The following is a 20,101-nucleotide window of genomic DNA, read 5'->3' as shown; positions in this document are numbered from 1 at the left end:
CCATCCCTGATGATTGTGCCAGTGTAGTTTACAATCAGTGATTTAACAAACATTTTAAATTATATATATATATATATTGACAGCTACTTGGGGATATTTTACATTTGTTCCTGAAATCCATCCTTCTGCTAGGATCAGAATAATCCCCCTTTTTTTTTTCAAAAGTATCCAAATCTTACTAAAACGTTTGGAACAACAAAAACTGAGGATTTAAGCCAGATCAAAACCAAGATTGGATTTTGTGAATTCAGAATCCTTTGTTTCTTTTGAACAACCCATTTTCAAGATTTGGTCCAATCTGATGGCCAAAATCAGACCAAATTATCTTTGAACACTGGCCCCTGCAGAGTTTAGATTCAGCACTGATTAAACACACCTGATCCAGCTAATCAAGTCCTTCAGGCTTATTTGTAAACTACATGGTTCGTGTGTTGGAGCAGGAACTGAGTTTGATACTCCTGCTTTAGACAAAACTCTCCTTTGTTTATTTACAGAAGATCAAATAATATCAAAAGATCAAATAGACTTGTAAAATCTGATATTTATACTGACGAGACTAAAACGTTCATAAAAGGTTGTTTCCCGTGCATGAATTGTGCCGTTTGCTCATTGATAATTAAAACCAATCAATTCAGTGTCATACATTCTGAAATAATGTTCTTTAATTAAATCACGAATGACCTGTTCCACATCTAATGTGATTTATATGTTAAAATGTCTGTGTCCAATTATTTACATCGAAAAGACCAGTCGCCAGCTAAAAATTCACATTAGTGAACATCGATCTGCTTCCGGGAGACGTGATGTGAATTCACCAATAGCAAGACATTTTCATGACTGTAATCATGACATTAAGGATTAAAGTTGTATAGGTTTCGAAAAAGTAACATTTTTTTAAAGAGGTTGTAATAGAGGAAAAACTTTCACAACAAGAAACTTATTGGATGTATCGATTAAAAAGCTTGTCTCCCTTGGGTTTAAATGAGGCCTTTGATATATATATTTATATATATTATATATATATTTTTTTTTTTATTATTATTATTATTTTTTTTTAAGTATAATAAAGTTGTTTAACACATACACATTTGACACAGACTAATGAACAGCCTTTGGCCTGATGCGTTCCCCACATACATTCACATTAGTTTTGACAAATTCTTTAGTGAATTTTTGATGGATTATTTGTAATGTATGTTTTCTTTTCTTTTTTGGTGCTTGTATTGTTATTTTAATATATTGAGTGTTCTGGGATTATTTTTTGGTTCTTTGTCCTAAAATTGCTCTATTGTTCAACAGAGTTTGTGATTTCTACCGGGTGATTAATGGACTTTACTTTTTTTTTCTTGTGAAACTATATGATTCACTGAAGAAGGCTTGCTGCCGAAATGTCTGACTGTCAGTTGTTCTGTTGCAAAATTAAAATAAAGTTAAGACGATCCCTTACTTGAAAGTGATGTTACTGATTGCTCAGTAATTTATTTATTTTTTTGTCGTTAGACGTTAGACGTTTTTTTTTTGAGCATCAGATAAAAAGGTTTTTATGGCACATATAGTCTGATAAAGTAAGAATATGTAGGAAAACAGCTCTATTTTATTCCAAGACTCAAACTGAACAAAAATGAGATCTTTATAAATGTATAGCAGATACTATCTAAACATCACTTGTCTTTCTGTATCTCCAGTAATCTGTCTCAGTAAGATGAGTTTGAAATGATCCAAACATATAATGCAATGATTTAGAGATGAAGAAATAGGTACAAATAATAGGTACAAAAGTGTACCTTTTGTAAAGCCACTGTCCCAGTGACAGCTTTTGTAAGCTTCTGGAAACAAACGCTCCTCAAAAGATCCTGATGATCAGATTTGAGACTCTAAAACATGATTGATGGAGAATCAAGTAAAGCTGAGCTGCTTCAGTCCAGTAAGAGTTCATCTGGAGATATAACTGCAGTTATTCTGACCTTTACTTGATCAAAATCACTCAAGATCTGACACCAGAAGCAGCAGCTGAAGCTGGACGCTTCTACAAATACACTAAAAGAGCTTTTACTGAATAAAACACTCTAAACTATCAATCAGAGACAGATGGAGTAAATTGTGTGAGACAGAAAGTTTTGATCATTCCTTAGACATTCATGCTCACATGATACAGCAGCTTTATGGGGTTAATATGAGCTTACTGAACAGTGACAGATCTTACAGTCTTCAGTAATGATCACTGGAGCTCAAACTAATAAATATATAAGATTCAAACACACCAACTTTAAAAGTTTTATTCTGTCAGAAAAGTTGAGGAAGAGTTGAAATTATTATTATTATAACATTAAATTCACAATACAATAGAGAAGATCCTGTACGTGATTCTTAAATTAAACTGCATTTCATCTAAGATGTGCTCACATCATAACCAGATCATACAGGACGACAGCATTTTCTAATTAACGTATTCTAACAGTCACAGACAGGAATGAAGACTGATCTACATCATCAAACACCAGTTCAGTATGTGTGCTGATGATAACACCATGCTATGTTTATTGTGTGACGTGACGCTGAGGGACACAGAGAGGAATGCAGAGGTGTTACTGGTGGCCTTGGCTCTCGGTGTGCAGCTTCAGGTGTTTCTTCAGAGACGACTGGTCACTGTACCTGCGGTCACAGAGCGGGCAGCAGTGCAGCTTCTCTTTACTGTGCACCAGCTCGTGTCTCTTCAGGTGTCCGGCGCGGCTGAAGCTCCTGCTGCACTGACCGCAGGTGTGCCGCTTCTCTCCGCTGTGGGTCAGCTGGTGCAGCTTCAGGCTGCTGGCCACCGTGAAGCGCTTGCCGCAGACGCTGCAGCCGTAGGGCCGCTCTCCGGTGTGCATGCGGCGGTGGATGCTCAGGTGCCCGGCCTGACTGAAGCTCTTGGAGCAGAGCTGGCAGCGGTAGGGCTTCTCTCCGGTGTGGACGCGGAGGTGCGTCTTGAGGTCGCCGGCGCCGCTGAAGCTCTTCCCGCACTGACCGCAGGCGTACGGCTTCTCTCCGCTGTGCACTCGGCCGTGGCTGCGCAGGTTGCCGGCGTTGGTGAAGGTTTTTGCGCAGACGGCGCAGGAGTACGGCCGCTCTCCGGTGTGCGTGCGCAGGTGCACTTTGAGCTGGTTGTGCTCGTTGAAGCGCTTGCCGCAGACGCTGCAGCTGTAGGGCCGCTCTCCGGTGTGTGTGCGCAGGTGTGTGCGCAGCTGGCCCTGGTGACCGTAGCTCTTCCCGCACTGACCGCAGGCGAAGGGCCTCTCTCCGGTGTGTGTGCGCCGGTGGTTCCTCAGCAGATCAGCGCGGTCGAAGCCCTTCCCGCACTGACCGCAGACGTGTGTCTTCACCGCAGCGTGAGACTGGACCCGGTCACACTGACCGCAGGAGTCTGGAGACAGCATCGTGTGGAACGAGCCGGAGAACCCCTGGTCAGACAGACCGTCTGCACTGGACTCTTCATCGGAGAAGGAACGGTGTTTGTCTGTCACTACCGTTACTTTAACGTCACACTCCTTCGAGCTGACCTCCGGCTCTAAAGGACGTTTAAATACGGCGCAGTCCTCTGATTTGATTTCTTTACTGGTGTGTTTAGGAGAAGGCTGAGGATTGGACAGGTCAACAGCCCCCCCGTCCTCCGTGTCTGGCTCAGCCTTCACAAATAAATACGGTGTTGTTGCACAATTCCTGTTTAAGTGCAGCGGCGCAGCGGCTGTGGCGTGTGATTTCATCTGATCGCTGTATTCGCTCGTCTGAGCAGATGAAGTCTGGCTAAAAGTGTTTCTTGAGAAGTCAAGCTGAGACACAACACGGTCTTCATCTTCTGCAAAACACACAAAAACATCTGGTGACTGCCGACATGTGACTAATCTCCAAAGAGTTCAGCTCTTGCAGAGGAACAGAGTTTACATAAATCCATAACCGATACATCGCAGAAGCAGATGATAACGGACAGCAGATCTGAAGCCTCCTGACAACTTTACAAGAAACTAATATTTCACCCCTCATCTCGCGTTATGTTGTTTATAAGTTCTTGTATATTACATGCGTTTATCAAATGATAATTACAGGAATAAATCAGATGCAGATCTCTTATGGGCAACATTATCATTTGCACATATTAACCAAAAAAGCAGCGTAGTTTATACTTCCTATGACATCATTTTCCTAATTGCACGCACCTGTTTTGATATAATTTGTCTTTTTTTCTTTTGCACAAAGTCGTTTTCTCAAATCTTCGTTTTCTGACTCAGTTCGCTGAATTTTACGCTGATATTCGCCGACAGTTTGTTCCACTGAATCCAGAATGTCACTGACGGTCGCGCGGAAGATTTCATTTAATGAAGATTCGAGAAAGGCTTTTAAATCGCCAAACTTCGCCATTTCTACAAACACAGAGCCGCAGTGAAGAGCCGCGAGAGCCGCCGGACTCAGCGCTGCCCCCCGCGGCCTGGAGAAGAACCACAGCCGCTGCTCTGCGCTTCTCCAAAGATAACCTCAGATAATAACATGTTTCCCTTTATTAGTCATTGTCTCTGGATCAGTGACATGACAACACAGTTTATACACTGATTAATTTCTGTGGTTAACATGTTAATGAGTTACATGCTGCTGATATTTGGGACGATGTGTTGCTGATTATGGAAACGGATGAGCTCAGAGAACAGCGGTGTGTGTATGTGTGTGTGTGTGTGTGTGTGTGTGTGTGGACGGATGACTGATGGATGATAGACAGGTACCTGTTTTACCTGCTGCCTGAGGAATGTCCGTCAGGTGGGCGGGGCGCGCAGGTGTCAGGTGTGTTTCCGCTTTTGCCATCAGCCAATCCTATGATCATTCTCCTGTAGACGCATCGGATTTAATTCGTAATATTTGACAGATTTATGGCAGAAATGAGCCGGTGAGTGAATTGTAAAGGTTCTGATGCTCTTTGAACCGAAGCTGTAGCTGCAAAATGTGGAAAATGCTGTCGGACTTGTTTGCGAAGGATTTTCTGAGAACGAGCGTCACATCAAGCACGGATTTAATTAATTCATTATATAAAGATGAAGCTGACAGAGACTCGGCGATCTAGTGTGATGTATTTGTTTTTTATTCATTCGCTCAGTTGTTTTGTGTAGACTCATAACAAACGCTTTTCAAATAATGCACCATTTATTTTTTTCGTATACTGTCCATACTTCAGTACGAATGACATGAATAGTGTTTAAAGCGCTTTTGTTATTGTTTAAATTTAAACACAGATGATCAGATGGAGATTAAAATGTTGTAATAGCATAAGACAATAAGTCGCCTGAGGGTAGGTGCTCATGTTCTCTTCAGCACCGGAAGTGTGAGGTGATGTGAGGAGCAGCAGGAAGTGATGTGCTGATCTGTTACTGTTAGAAGGTCAGTTCATGTTTCATCTCAGTGTCTGTGTGTGTTTATCTGCTCACGGTGAAGATGAGCCTATAGTGATTCTGAGTGAGCTTCTCTGTTTGTCTTCATCTGGCCCAGCTCTCTCTCTCTCTCTCTCTCTCTCACTCTCTCACTCACACACACACACACACACACTCTCAATTTCAGTTTCAATTTAGGTGAGCTTTATTGGCGTGACAAAAACTGTACATTAGTATTGCTAAAGCAGTTGCAGCTGGGCTGCTTACAATTAGTGCACAGATGTATTAACAGAAAGAAAAAGAATAATAGTAATAATAAATATATATAAAAACTATTAAGCATGCAGTGCAAAATGAATTAGTGTATATAAGTGTATAAGTTAGAAATAAAATAAGATAAGATAAAGTTTTAGATTCGAAGAGGCAAAATATAGATCTAAGTAATAGAACAGAGCAGGGTGCGATTTGTGAAATAAACAGAGGGGGGGATGCTTTTGAAAAATTTTATGAAATGTTTTTAATACGACGGAAATTGTATTTAGTGTGATCTCAGTTTAATAAAAACATTGTAAGCCTACATTAGGCCTATTAATTGTAATGATTTAATGTCCACGGTTATTAAAACAACAAATTACATCGAGAAAGCGAGCAAAGAACACAACGGAGCTTTTTGAAACTCCGAATCAGTTAAACCATTGCGTCGCAAAATGATTCACTGTTTCGATGCGCTTCAATCGGATCGCGTATCGCGAATCATTTGATTCAGATCTGGACGTCAGAGCTGGTTTGCATGATGTTTTTATCCCCACCGGCGATAAAAGTTATTCAGCAGAGGCAGGGATGCATAGACCAGAAGGGGGGAAATCCCCCCCATCCCCCCCGGCAAATCGCACCCTGGAACAGAGTAATATGGCATGTGTAGACACATCAGATCAGTGCAGAGTGAGTGTTTTCTCTTCTCTGGTGACAGACAGACACATATTGAGCAGCAAACACTCTCTCTCTCTCTCTCTCTCTCTCTCTCTCTCTCTCTCTCTCTCTGTCTCTCTCTCTCTCTCTCTCTCTGTCTCTCGATTCAATTCAGTTCAATTCAATTCAATTCAATTCAATTCAATTCAATTCAATATGTGCTTTATTGGCATGACAGTTGTTACAATGTATTGCCAAAGCATAGTGTGTACACTAAATCTAGAACAGATATATATGCAGCAAAAACATGCATGTATATACATTTAAAAAGTAGAACAAATAACATTTTAGAATTCTACGAACAATTTATAATTCAATGTGCTGTGTGTGTGTGTGTGTGTGTGTGTGTTTGTGTGTTTGTGGTGTGTGTGTGTGTGTGTGTTTGTGGGCCGTAACTGATTTGTTGACTCCTCCCTCTTTTTGTGACAGGCATGAGTGTATCTTGCTGCTAGTAAGATACAATCTTGTTCTTCACCTAATAAATATTTAATTTTTTCTTTCTTAATGAACGTTTTGTAGTCAGGGTAAAGTGTTTCAATTCTGGGATGAAATGTCTTTGTAATGTGCTGATAGTTAGAGCAGATGGTGAGGAAGTGTGTCTCTGTGGGTACAGTAAAGGCAGATACGGCTCTCTCTGGGCGGTCAGTGCTGTCGATATCTGCCCGTCTCTATAGTCAGAGTATGACTGCTCAGTCTGTACCTCGTCATCTGTCTTCTTAATTTACAGTCTTTCACTGTACTCAGATACTATGCAGTTGTGTAATCTCTGTTTAGGGGCAAATATCATTCAAGTTTACTTTGTTTTTCTGTTGGTTCAGTCCAATAATTTAGATAATTTTCTTTCTGTGCTTTTATAATTTGGTTGGGCTGAATTCTGTGGATGCATTTTTCAAATTTGTGATTCAGGAGAGGACCCCACACTTCACTGCCATATAATGCAATAGGTTCAATGACTGATTGGAATATTTTGAGCCAGATTCCAATTGGTATTTCAATTTGGATAGATTTTTTGATCGCATAAAAGGCCCTTCTCACTTTCTCTCTCAGTTCATTCACAGCCAAATTTAGTTTACCAGTTGCACTCATCTTCAGCCCGAGGTATGTGTAGTTTGTGGCATGTTCTATTTTGGTGATACCAAGAGTGAAGTTGTGTCTCTTTCCCTGAACTCTGGGTCTCTTCTGGAATGTTAGTACTTTAGTGGTCAGGGCCCAGGTCTGACAGAACGTGTGCAGGACGTCTAGATTCTGCTGTAGACCCTCTTCTGTTGGAGACAGCAGAACCAGATCATCTGCAAACAGCAAGAGCTTTATGTTGGAGTCATGTAGTGTGAGGCCAGGTGCTGCTGATTGTTCTAGGACTGTCGCTAATTCATTAATGTAGATATTGAAGAGGGTCGGTGATAGTGGACAGCCCTGCCTCACACCCCGCCCTTGAGTGAAGAATTCTGTTCCTTTATTTCCGTATTGTATATTTTAGCCCCAATACCTGATTCTAGAAGTTTTGACAGCAGACCTTCATGCCAAACTGAATCAAAGGCCTTCTGGAAATCTACAAAGCAAGCAGATATTTTGGATTTGTTTTGGTTGATGTATTTGTCGATCAGGGTGTGTAGGGTGAAGATGTGGTCTGATGTTCTATAATTTGGTAAGAATCCAATCTGACTTTTTCTGAGGACATTGTGCTCGGTGAGGAAGTATACGAGTCTTGTGTTGATGATATCACAGAACAGCTTCCCCAGATTACTGCTCACACAGATGCCTCTGTAGTTGTTTGGGTCTGATTTGTCTCCACTCTTGAATATGAGCGTTATGAGTCCTTGATTCCAGGCTTCAGGGAAATGACCAACACTCAGAAACAGTTTTAGTAGAGCCGATCTTAATTTGTGCTCTGTGTTCTTGAGCATTTCATTGAGGATGCCATCTGGTCCACTTCCTTTTTTGTTTTTTAGGGCCTGGATTTTATCAATCAGTTCATTTTCTGTAATGGGTTAGTCTAATGGGTTTTGATATTTACCAATTGTATGTTCCATATGAATATTTTTTTCATATTTTTGGGTTTGTTCTGGCTTCATTGTAATGTCACTATAAAGTTGTTCAAAGTGTTTTTTTTTCCAGGTGTCTCCATTTTGAATGGCTCCTTTTTCATGTTTTTTATGCAAGTAATTCCAGTTGTCCCAGAAATTGTTAGAATTTACGGATTGTTCAATAGTTTCAATAGTCAGGAAGAGACCCTGTCCTGGCGTTTAGATCTCCACAGATCAACACACTACCCTGGGCCTGGAAGTGGTTTATTTGACTGTGGAGAGATTCAAAGATGTTCTCATTATAGTATGGAGATTCAGAGGGAGGAATATAAAGAGCGCATAAGAAAACATCTTTAGTGGTTTGGGTAAGGTGCTTGTTGATTTCGAGCCAAATATGTGATTCTTCTATTTTAATTGTTTGGATGTATTTGTCAATTTCTTGTTTGTGCCAGATTATGATGCCCCCTGAATCTCTTCCACGTGTGATTTTTTTTATTAATTTTTTTTTTTTTACATATTTTCTAGAGGATAAAAATATTTCACAGTATCCTGGGGGACAAAGAGTGACTTCATCAGTCTTGCACCATGTTTCCTGTAATATTATTATGTGCATGTCTGATATGTTTTTTTTTTTTTCTAAAATCTGAGGTTTGGGTTTTCATAATTCATAATTGCTTTATTGGCATGACTGTAAATGATACAGCATTGCCAAAGCTTAGTATACATGTTAAAAAGATAAAACATAATATAATAACAATTATAATAATTACATGAACATCACAGTAATAGAATGGAATATTATAACATCTTAGAAGTATTAAACTGTAACAAATTATAGTGTGTGAACATCAGATCTCTCTCTCTCTCTCTCTCAATTCAATTCAATTCAATTCAATTCAAGATTGCTTTATTGGCATGACTGTAGAAAAATACAATGCCAAACCTTTGCATATATGTGGAGGAACATAATAATAATAATAATAATAATAACAATGAGAAGATCTAAATAATAGAAGAGAGGAAAAAAAAACATTATTACAATTTAAACTTAAATAAACTGTAATAAAATAGAACATGTGAACATTTGATACCACAGTGTTTAACATATAAACACACACAGGCTGAGGGTCACTGTGGTGAACAGTAGGAAACACACTGAGGTCAGACATAATACACTCATTACACACATACTCTACTGTCTGTCCCTCTTCTAATAGTATATTTATTTGTTCTGTTTCACTAATGGCTGTAAATTTCTTTATTAAGTTGGTGAATCTGTTGAAGTAGAGGTCTCTTATGGATATGTATTTCTGACAGTGAAGGAGGAAGTGTGTCTCTGTCTCGATCTCTCCTGTCTGACGGTGAGCACACACTCTCTCTCTCTCTCTCTCTCTCTCACACACACACACACACACACTCTCTGCTCTCTGGGTAACCAGCTCTTTCTGTGTCTGCCCGTCTCGATGGCTAGACTGTGCTCACTGAGCCTGTACTTGCTCAGGATCCGTCTCTGCTTTGTGTCTCTGACACTCTGGAGATAATCTTCACATTCATAATTAGATTTTATAGTTCGATAGAATTGTAATTTACTTTGTGTTTTAGTTTCTTGATCCCAATGTTCCAGATATATATTTTTAGATTGTTTGATAATTTGATTTATTTTGATGTTCGGGTGAGAAGCAGTGCTGGTCTGAGACTGGTTAGTGTTAGTAGAGTTAGTCAGGTTAGTAAGTCTCGGTCTCTCTCTCTCAGTCTCTCTCTCAGTGGAGGTTGTTTGTGGTCAGGAAGTGTGAATGTGCCTCAGTGCTGCTTGAGCAAAAGTCATTGCAGAGCACATCCGGCCTGTGTGTCTTTAAAAGAGTACAGAAGTCTTCACTGAAAGACACGGCTGAGGTGAGCTTCATTCTCTACATTTGTTTGAAAAACCATCATATTAGATATTATAAATCACATCATTGATTGTGCGCTGCTTGTAAGGAGAAAGTAAACATGCAAACCAGGCATGTGTCTTAAGGAGGGCTCCATTATCTTATGAATGACATGTAAAGATGGATTCAATGCTCATTTCTGTGGGTGGTTTTGACAGACTGTTTCAACGCTGCAAACATGGATTCTTATACTGTCGTTAGGATGTATATATCATGAGAAATGTATAACTAGCTAATAAACCTGACTCTACTGATGCTCTACGCAGTGTTTCATGTCAGCGTGATGGTTTATTAATATTGCCTTTGTGTAAATACTGAAGAACACAAGCGTCTGTTCCACAGATTGTCTATTAAAATTACAGAAGTGAATATTCAGTGGTCTCTTGCACATGGCTGTAAACTCTCGTGGTTTTGTGGTGTCACAGCGGTGTAGATGTGATGGCTAATGAAAGGGTTTTTTCTCTACCGATGCACTTTTACACACTCAAAATGTTTGATCATATGCTGTGTTGAATGCTCATGTTGTAGATGTAATTTGTTTTCTGAAATCTCAGGCTTTTGGAGCTTGTTGGTCAGCGTGGGAGGAAACAGCGTTTCTGAACATCACTCTCAAAATGGATGCCCTGCTCATCACGGAGGACCAAGCCTGAACATGAACTCTTCTTCCTAAACTCTTCATGATGACTGTCTGAATGAGAAGACAATGGAGGATATTGTAGACTATCAGGAGTCTGAGCCTTATCTGGAGGCCATGCAGTACATAGAGAGGATGAAGCAGGAGAAGGAAAGAAGCCTTGAGAGCGAGAGCGTCCCGATGGATCACGGGGTGTCTCTGTCCCCCTTCACCGTTCCCTGCACTCCTCTCTCTCACGCTACTGTGCAGTGGGACTCCCCAGAAATGCCTGCAGAGCCTCCCGGATTGTCTGAGGTTGGCCCGAGGTTCGACTGGACGCTGGATCTTCCGTCCGCAGACCAGGATGCCACTGTGGATTTCTCACCTGAAGCCGAGTCACAAGCGGACATCATGCTTGCGTCTTCCCAGGTATGTCAGTGAAAGCGGAAGGGCCTTGTGGTTTTTCTGGTAGACTTGTTCTTGTTTCAGTAACCGGTGGCCTGCTCTTTTAATGCTGTGTGCGCTTTATAATGTACTTTTATTTTTACAGAGAGTTCAACAACTTGCAAAACATACAGTATAGTTTGTTTGAATGAATTAGAATATCATTTTGACCAGAAGAGAAAGATGGCAAATGTTTGTTTGAGTGTTCTTATGGGTTTTTCTTCGATAGACATGTGATGCTCAGAAGTCAGATATGCAAACACAGCTGGTGCTTTCACATGAAGAGCCCCCTGAATCATTTGCAGATGTCAACGGTAACATTTTAATTCTTAATTATTCGATCATGTTTTTTGTAATGTGATGTGATTTAAATAATGGTCATTGTCATAGGAGGAAATCCCCGGGGGGTCACGGGGACAGGACCCCCCTCCCATCTGAGGTTTGTCCCCTCTGAAAATATTATTAAAAACCATATTGCGAATAACAATGCTTTATACTTTAATTGTGCAACTAATAAAGCAACACAAATGTTTTAAGTTTAGAAACATTTTGAGTCTCCTTCTCCCTTGCTTCACAGTGCATTGGTCCAAATGCCTGCTTTCCTCTTTTACATCACCTACACACACACACACACACACACACACACACACACACACACACACACACACACACACACACACACACACACACACACAAGTCCGGTGAGAGAGAACAGTCAATTGCTGTGTTACTCAAAGGCTAATTTATTCACTTAAACATTGGATGAAGTGATTATTTTCTCCTTAATAAAGATGATACAAATGCTTTTTCCGACAAGTTCGCTATGTTAGCAATTATAATGTTACCTGCTTGATGGAAGGGTTGCCAGGTTTCACACAACAAAACATGTCCAATTGCTACTCAAAACTAGCCCAAACTAACTGCATTCAGAGGGGGTCCCTTGGTAAAATTTGCAAAAACAACCTGCAGCAACAGTAATAAAGTAGCCTAATTCCACAGAAAAACAGCATACTTGGCAACACTGTAGTAATGTCTACAACGGACACGAGCGTTGTCTCGGCGTGAACACAACAGCTTGAATTGTCTAGTTTGGCTCGGTCTCCCTGCTGCACTAATAGTAGTAAGGGTTTCCTCTTTGTATACATATCCTTACAAGTACAATGTTAGCTGTATTTTTTGTCAACTTCAAGAATTGCTCTTGATAAATTTTATGTTTATTGCCCCGCCCCCCAATTGTTAGATGAAATTTATGCCCCTGATGGAAGTGCTTTAAATCATACTGGGGTGTGGTTGTAATTGTGTGACAGTTGTGAAATGGCCATGTGTTTGTAAGCTGTGAATGTCGAACTGTTTGCTGACTCCGTCGATTTGGCTTCCTCTTTTTTGTTGCATAACATTTAAAATGTGGCCTCAAGCACATCAGTTTTCCATCAACCATTACATTCCTAGCGGTTTGGACTTGGTGTTGTTTTGTTGTTCTCAGAAATCAGTATGGCGTGGAAGTATTTATCTGTGCCTTTTTCCATCAGACTCCAGAGCAGATGTGACTGAAGAGCATTTTGAAGCTTCTGATGGCGTTCAGATCTTTATGGACACACGAGACTCAGAGATTCGACCGGGTCTGGAAAACTCACAGTCGCAGGAAGAGAAGGAACCCGACATGTTAGACTTTCCCAAAAAAACTTTTGCCCACGAGGAAAGCACAGATTCAGGCAGTGAAGAGCAAACTAGGGAGTGGACTGAGACAGAGGCAAACGGAGAATCATCAGACGCAAGAGACGATTTTCAGGATCAGATTCAAGGACCTGATGAATGTCTGGAAAAAGAAGAGTCAAGTTCCCCAGAGATCCAGTCCGATTGGTCACAGGATGCCATCATTACAGAACCACCAAAGCCACTGCCAGACCTCACGGATGATTCGGTGCAGCTCGAGGAACTGACACAAGAGCCAGAAAACATAAGCAAATCTGTTACAGTGGCAGAGATGAACCAGAATTATGGCACTTTACAACATGCAGAAGAGTTTCAGGGCGTAGACCTCTCCAAGGAATCCAATGCACAAGACCAAGAGCGTGTAGAAAGACCTGTAAGCTCTGAGCAAAAGTTTGACCCTGAAAATGAATGTCCAGAGAAAGCAGAGCAGAGCGAGCAGTTCAGACGTCCAGAAGAGAACCGATCTTCAGGTCAGATCCAGAGTTCAGATGAGGAGAAACCCTGCGATCAGACACCGCCATCAGAGCGTTCAGACACTTCCAGCGACATGAAGCAGCCAACAGCGCTGGCAGATGTGGAGGAGCATGTACGAGAGGAGACATCAGGGCCGGTTATAGACACAGAACCTGCTGGTCCCTGCATCAACGGTAGCACTGAGCTCGTAAATAGGGCCAAGGCCCAGCGGTTGGCTGAGAAGCTCTATAGACTGGACGGTTTTCAGCATACAGATGTGGTCAGACATCTGGACAAAGAGTAAGTCTCATAGCATTCATTAAATGTCATGCAACTATTTGTTTTTCCACCAAATCTTCCCATTTGCTGTTTCTTTTGACAGCAACGAGTTCAGTCGTGCTGTTGGGGAAGAGTACCTCAAATTCTTTGACTTCACCAACCAAAGTCTGGAGCAAGCACTTCGGTAGGCTCCTCATTTCCAAACTCTAAGCACACACTGAGGAGATCCGTCAAGAGTTGCTTTTCAAACCAGGTGCTCTTCCTGATTCTTAGGTCATTTCTGAAGGAGGTGGTTTTGATCGGAGAGACTCAGGAGCGCGAGAGAGTCCTGCAGCACTTCTCCACTCGTTTCCAGCAGTGTAATCCTGACGTCTCCTCCTCCTCCGGATCCGTGCTCACGCTCACGTGTGCCGTGATGCTACTTAACTCTGACCTGCATGGACAAGTGAGTCTCTTACAACCACAGAAAAAGATGTCATTAAGACCCCAAAGTCTTGAATCATCTACTGTCTTTGTGAGAGTAACCTTTTTGTATCATCAGAATGTCGGGAAGCCCATGTCCTCGGCTGAATTTGTGTCAAACATGGAAGGCATGAATGGAGGCGAGAACTTCAGCAAGGACTATCTGAAGGTGTGAGAGCCAAATCGTCTGGGTCCCAAGCTGTTCACGGGGTCGTGTTATTAACTAAGTAGTAACTCTGTTTCTTCTGCCTCTTTCAGAGTCTCTACATCTCCATCAAGAGCGATCCGCTGCAGTGGGCCGTGTGAGTAAACTGACCTGCGACACTGATCCGACTGTGATCTGGTGTTTCATCATGTTTATCTTTGTTCATAGAGAGGAGGGGGTTCTGGCTAAATCCATGATGCCAGAGTCGTATTTGGACCAGGATGGATATCTGCGCTCAAAGAGTAACCCATTCCAGGATCTCCCTCACGACACCAAGGCCACCGTGTTCCAGAAAGGCTTTTTAAAACGCAAAGCGCATGCAGACATTGATGGCAAACGCAGTGAGTGTGGATAAAGATAGGTGTGCTGTACAGTTAGGGATGCTCAGTAGTCAGTAAATCTTTAGGAGGCTAGTTTCACCAGACAGTGTTTAGATGCGTTTTTGTGTGTGGCCCTTCAGTAGCGTAACTGATCGATACTCAACAAATATAGACAGCAGAGAGTTTGCATACTAAAGGCATTGCTGCTTGCAGCAGACGATTTGAAGTACGATATTAGTTGAGGGTAAGGCTTTTAGAGACAGTGTTCACTGTGCTGCTGACAGTCTAGTCACTCTAAGAAGCAGCACAGGCTTTCACATAAGACACAAATATTAATCCATTATTTTGATTTCAAATCCAAACAGTAAGACTGAAAATGCCTCTTCAGCATTGCATTTTGTAATTCAATCTTTCTTAGACATATTCACAGTTAAACAATAAATAGAAACAGTATCTTATTAATTTTACTCCTATATAGATTTATATATTTGCTCAAGTAAGTGGCAAAACATTGAAGCAGCCTCCTTTTCTTATGTTAAAAGGTAGTAGGCAATCACAAACATTTAAATTATAACTTACCACTGACAGAAACAGTCGACTCTCATGACTTTTGCATTTAAATCTTCATTACAAGCAATCCTGCGGGGTCATAAAGAACTTTGTTTTTCCACCTCCACGAGTGCCATCTGTTATTGCCTTGTTCATCTAAAAGTGTACTTTTCCTTGTTTTACAAAAATCTAGCAGAGCTCCCAAATGAACTTGTCATTATTGAGTAATCATTTACATGTCTAGTAAATGAGTTGAGCATCCTGATCCCTTAAGCGCTGGACAGGCAACATTTGACACACACTGATAACCAACTGAACTGATTTGCAGCTCCATGGGGGAAACGAAGCTGGAAGACGTTTTATGCCATGCTGAAGGGAATGGTGCTTTACCTGCAGAAGGTTTGTTGGCAGATACTGATGCTGGATATTAGTGAGATGTAACTAAAAGCATATGGACAGCTGGAGAGTTTTACAGTGTTTTAGCATGTCTGCTTTTTAGAGAACCCTGCCAAAGCATCAATAGAAGTATCAGTAAAAATAGTCGTTGGTGATCCGTGTCTCTGTCTGTCCAGGATGATTACGTGAAGGACTGCCAGAGCTCAGAGGAGGTGGTTAGCGTTCATCACGCTCTGGCGGAGCGAGCTCTGAATTACACCAAACGGCCGCACGTGTTTCGCCTGCAGACAGCCGACTGGAGAGTCTTCCTCTTCGAGGCTGCGTGAGTTTGTGTGCAGAGTCTCCTTAAACCCAAATCATTTAAAGAGGTCATAGACTGTGACATCAACATCCTTGATCTTTTGACATATAAGAGGTCATTGTGCTATAAACACATTCTGTAAGGTTCAGAACTCAAAACTTTCTCGTTAGTCTAACAACAGCTTATATTAAAGCCAGTCTGCCAAAATAACAGCATTTGGAATGTACCACTCTGATGTAATAGTGTGGATAAGCACCTGTCTAGCACCGCCCACCAATTCAACATAACTGCCTGTTTAGCCCCGCCCACAAATCTACATTACTGCCTGTCTAGCCCCGCCCACCAATTCTACATTACTGCCTTTTAGCCCCGCCCACCGATTCTACATCATTAGGTGCGTTCGACTTCAGACTGATCGGCAGCTGAATTGAAGCAGTGCATGCTGGTTAGAAATTTTGTCTGACTTGAGACGGTGCCAATGCCACGTGGCTGCACGTGTGGCATCAAAGTACCGCAAGAGTGTTTCGAGAGCAGCCAGCTGACTCAGCCTTCTCAGTTTCTCCAGAGCGACTGCAGGAGCATTGATGATGACACAGCTGCTTCACGATTGGCCAGATTCACTGCATGACAACACGTGTGTTTCGGATTTATTCTAACCTTTTCAATTCCAATAATGGCCACAAATCTGTGTTTTTAGAAGGGTAAAAGCTTTTTTACTGTAGTCATGATGTTGAGTCCTGTTTATCATACAACACTGATAAAAGCATATATACCCCCACTTTATTAGTATTTAATATATGATTATGTTAAACTTTATGTGTCTGTTTTCAACTCCGCCCCTGACTGCAAGTGGCTGCTCTCGCTGACCGTCGTCTGTAGCCGTGCTTCAAGTCGAATTCACCTAATGTCTGTTTGTGTAGCCCCACCCCCACCGATTTTCGCGTATAAGTAAATTATGAGAGCGGAAAATGCAGGAACTAAATGATAAACTTTATTTAATGAACTGAACTGTATTATTAATGAAGATCCAGACCACGTCAGTAAGAACTCTCTTTTGTTCACCATTTTACTGTGGATTTGTTGACAATTTAATGCAGGATTTTCAGAAAGACTGAAACTAAAAGACGATGCTGTTTGACTTTACTGGATCCGACAGTAATGTTGCAAAACATAAGTGTAAGGAGCTGTTTTTATTACATGATCACTATTGTTTTATACAGATCGTTTGATATGTGCTGAATATTTATGCGTTTTTAACCTAAATCACAGCAGCGTCCATCTGTGAAGGATGTAGACTGTCAAATATACAGCCAATCACAGCAGTGGGCGTTTACTTCCGGGTCTACAATCCTCCACGTCTATTCAAACAGAGCGTTATGATGTGAGGGTTTAAAACAGGACAGAAAATAGCCTATTACTTCTAAATTATGATGCTTGTTGATGTAAAAATCTTCTTAACATTATAAGTGGACCTCAGAGAACAGTACAAAATAAAAACAAAGCAGTTCATGACTCCTTTAGTGTCTGAGTGATTGTCACGTCTTCTTCAGTTCCACAGAGCAGATGAACTCCTGGATCGGCCGGATTAACCTGGTGTCTGCGCTGTACTCCTCGCCTCCGTTCCCCGCAGCTGTCGGATCTCAGAAGAAGTTCTGTCGGCCAATCCTGCCCGCCACACAGTCCAGCCTCATGCTGGTAAGAGCTTTCTCTGTCCACAGTCAGCAGGTGTGGGTGGACATGATTTATGACAATTTAAACTTGTTTGTGGTGGACAGTATCACTTAATACACAAAAGCTATATAACGATATTAGCGTCCGTCAACACCAAAGGACAATACTGTCAGCTTGTAGCGAGACAGTAGCTTCATCAAGCATCCAGGTCTCGTTAGGGTGTGGATGGGTGTATTTGCATCTGATATTTGTTTCCATCAGGAGAAGCAGCTGCAGTCGCATGCAGCCATGCTGCACAGCTTCCAGCAGGACCTGACGTCTCTCCAGCAGGAGGCGCCAGAGAGCAGGAGGAGCAAAGCCAGGGAGCAGGAGGAGCTCCGGCAGAGAGAGGAGTACTTACAGTACGAGGTGCGTGTTTGTCAAAACCTTCTCATAACACAAGTCACTTACAGACTCTAGGGGCCGGATGTATAAATGACACACACACACGACTAGTAGGCTAAAAGTATTGCCAATGACACTCTAAAAAAAGTCTTCATATCCTAAAACATTGTGCATCTGGTGGATTTCTCTCTGTTAAAAGGGATGGTTCACCCAAAAATGTGAATTCTGTCATCATTTACTCACCCTCATGTTGTTCCATGATAACCGAGTTTTCTTATTTGGGTGAACTATCTAGTATAATCTAATATTTACAGTCAGTATTATCTCTTGATTTGCTAGTTGTTAGTACTGTTGAAAGCAGAAGTAACACCTGTCTGGATATAATATGCAGATGATAAAACAGCATTTCCTGATCATTTCTGGAAAGGTAATAGAGCTTTTGTATTCACCATTATTCTGGTGCATGTGCATATCTGGTGTACATAGAGTTTCCAACAGAATGATGTCTAGAGATGAGTGCTTTTAACCTTTAATATGTCGTATCATTTTCATGCTGTAACTTGGTTTCATTTCACTGTAAATGGTGTAAGTAAAGAGGGTTTTTTCTGCTGGTTTTCACAGAAGTCTCGTTACGAAGTCTATCTGAAGGTTCTGGAGGCCTGGCAGGCGCTGGAGAAGTCCGATCCATCGGTCGCTGATAGACTGAATGCGCTCGATGAGGGATTGTGGACCGGATCGATGGACGAGCAGCAGGACGAGGCTGACGCCGGGATGAAGAGATCTCACTCCAGTCCATCTCTGGAGTTAGAAACGCCTCCTCAGCCTGTCGTCAAAGTCCGACGTAACATCTCCGAGAGACGGACCTACCGAAAGATTGTGATTCCCCGCCGGAACAAAGAGCTTTGAACAATCAGACTCTTACACAAACTGTCAGACACGCTCGAAGCACTTGAATCCTTTAAGGTTTTACATCATTTAATATATTTTTAAGGTCAGGCCCGTCCAAGATAAAAACAGCAACAACTGTAGTCTGTTTATATACAGAATTTTTGCACAATACTCTTATTGATGTACCCTGTTCATACTCTCCACAAGAGGGAGATGTTGCTCAAGATTTTTAAATGAAGGACAAGACCCAAGTCATTAGTTCTATCCTCACATCTCAAAAGAGCTTCTGGATGAATGTGTGGTCAGCAGAACCCTAGTAAACCGAGTGAAGACTGGAACGATGTGTGTGTTTCTCTGTGCAAAAGCGTCACATTAGTGCTGTCATTCAGAAACACTTTCCTCTGATAGTACCGCTGCTGAATAGCTCTTGTGTATCTTATCTTGTGGAAGTGTTTGTGAATATCTGATATTCTTTCATTTAAACAACAGCCCATCATTAAGCTCAGATGCTGAGGATGTGTTTGATGGATTGTGCCCTCGGGCTCAGGATGTTGCTTGATAAAGATCTGAAAAGCCAATATCAGATAATGCCGCCTGTTGACACGTAAACAGATTGTGAGGAAAAACAATCAAACTGTCAGTGATTCAGAAAATGACTGAACACCACTTATAGCCAGACTTCTGCTCTCACACCACATTATGGAGCTCCAATGTAAGTACAAATGTGCTCTTAACATGGCAAGACAATTGATTTTATACTTAAGTGGTTTGAAATCCTGCGGCCGCAGGAAAGAATTATGTTTAAGAAACCTACATGGACACACATTCCTCACAGAGTACTACAGCAATTGAGAACGTGTGTTATTTTAAAGCATGCTCAGTCGAGCTGTTTTCCGTTGCGTCTGAAGCTCTTGTGTTTGCTCCGCCGGTGGCGTGAGGTCATGACCAAACTCAGAGCCGGAGCCACGGAGCGTGACGTCTGTGCTTCTCCTGGACTGACCTCAAGTTCCTCTGAGTTTTTGTCTGGCTGAAGGGTTTTGTGGCTGCTTGTCAGGCCTGGTTGAGTAATTAAAAAGGCAAGCGGAGGCTTTTCTTCATTTAGGGTCCTAAGCAGC

General features: G+C 41.7%; 2 protein-coding genes across 8 annotated transcripts; one reads left to right on the top strand and one right to left on the bottom strand.

Annotated features, from left to right (window-relative positions):
• Positions 1–2,260: 2,260 nt before the first annotated feature.
• Positions 2,261–4,477, bottom strand: LOC109094195 (zinc finger protein 664). Of its 4 annotated transcripts, none has more exons than XM_042757211.1 (3): positions 4,191–4,474; positions 3,735–3,829; positions 2,261–3,677 (listed from the first exon to the last, which is right to left on the bottom strand). In XM_042757211.1, exons 1-3 carry the CDS (start codon positions 4,390–4,392, stop codon positions 2,586–2,588), a joined length of 1,389 nt encoding a protein of 462 aa, XP_042613145.1. In that variant the 5' UTR covers positions 4,393–4,474; the 3' UTR covers positions 2,261–2,585. The 4 variants fall into 4 exon arrangements, with proteins under 4 accessions (XP_042613145.1, XP_042613144.1, XP_018963429.2 ...); XM_042757210.1 differs by having other exon boundaries at positions 2,261–3,676; positions 3,734–3,832; positions 4,191–4,472; XM_019107884.2 differs by having other exon boundaries at positions 2,261–3,829; positions 4,191–4,477.
• Positions 4,478–4,544: 67 nt separating this feature from the next.
• On the top strand, positions 4,545–19,324 carry LOC109093794 (PH and SEC7 domain-containing protein 1-like). 4 transcript variants are annotated; one of them, XM_042757209.1, is made up of 14 exons: positions 4,545–4,678; positions 10,863–11,350; positions 11,595–11,679; positions 12,895–13,831; positions 13,914–13,994; positions 14,084–14,255; positions 14,352–14,441; positions 14,531–14,574; positions 14,646–14,818; positions 15,675–15,745; positions 15,919–16,064; positions 17,594–17,738; positions 17,976–18,122; positions 18,720–19,324. In XM_042757209.1, the coding sequence occupies exons 2-14, from the start codon at positions 11,012–11,014 to the stop codon at positions 19,002–19,004; spliced, it is 2,715 nt and encodes a 904-aa protein (XP_042613143.1). In that variant the 5' UTR covers positions 4,545–4,678; positions 10,863–11,011; the 3' UTR covers positions 19,005–19,324. The 4 variants fall into 4 exon arrangements, with proteins under 4 accessions (XP_042613143.1, XP_042613142.1, XP_042613141.1 ...); XM_042757208.1 differs by lacking the exon at positions 4,545–4,678 and adding an exon at positions 4,758–4,909; XM_042757207.1 differs by lacking the exon at positions 4,545–4,678 and adding an exon at positions 5,163–5,397.
• The last annotated feature ends 777 nt before the right edge of the window (positions 19,325–20,101 follow it).

Source organism: Cyprinus carpio, chromosome A5 (genome assembly GCF_018340385.1).
Source record: "Cyprinus carpio isolate SPL01 chromosome A5, ASM1834038v1, whole genome shotgun sequence".
In the NCBI taxonomy this organism is placed as follows: domain Eukaryota; kingdom Metazoa; phylum Chordata; class Actinopteri; order Cypriniformes; family Cyprinidae; genus Cyprinus; species Cyprinus carpio.
The sequence above is the reverse complement of the archived record's forward strand: the minus strand, read 5'-3'. Positions and strand labels throughout refer to the sequence as shown.

Coding starts and splice junctions, on each gene's coding strand:
- LOC109094195 (XM_019107883.2), bottom strand. CDS start 4,392: ATGGCGAAGTTTGGCGATTTAAAAGCCTTTCTCGAATCTTCATTAAAT. Junction 3,833..4,190: donor GACAAATTATATCAAAACAG/GTGCGTGCAATT, acceptor TGTGTTTTGCAG/AAGATGAAGACCGTGTTGTG.
- LOC109093794 (XM_042757209.1), top strand. CDS start 11,012: ATGGAGGATATTGTAGACTATCAGGAGTCTGAGCCTTATCTGGAGGCC. Junction 11,680..12,894: donor ATCATTTGCAGATGTCAACG/GTAACATTTTAA, acceptor TTTTTCCATCAG/ACTCCAGAGCAGATGTGACT. Junction 14,575..14,645: donor GATCCGCTGCAGTGGGCCGT/GTGAGTAAACTG, acceptor CTTTGTTCATAG/AGAGGAGGGGGTTCTGGCTA.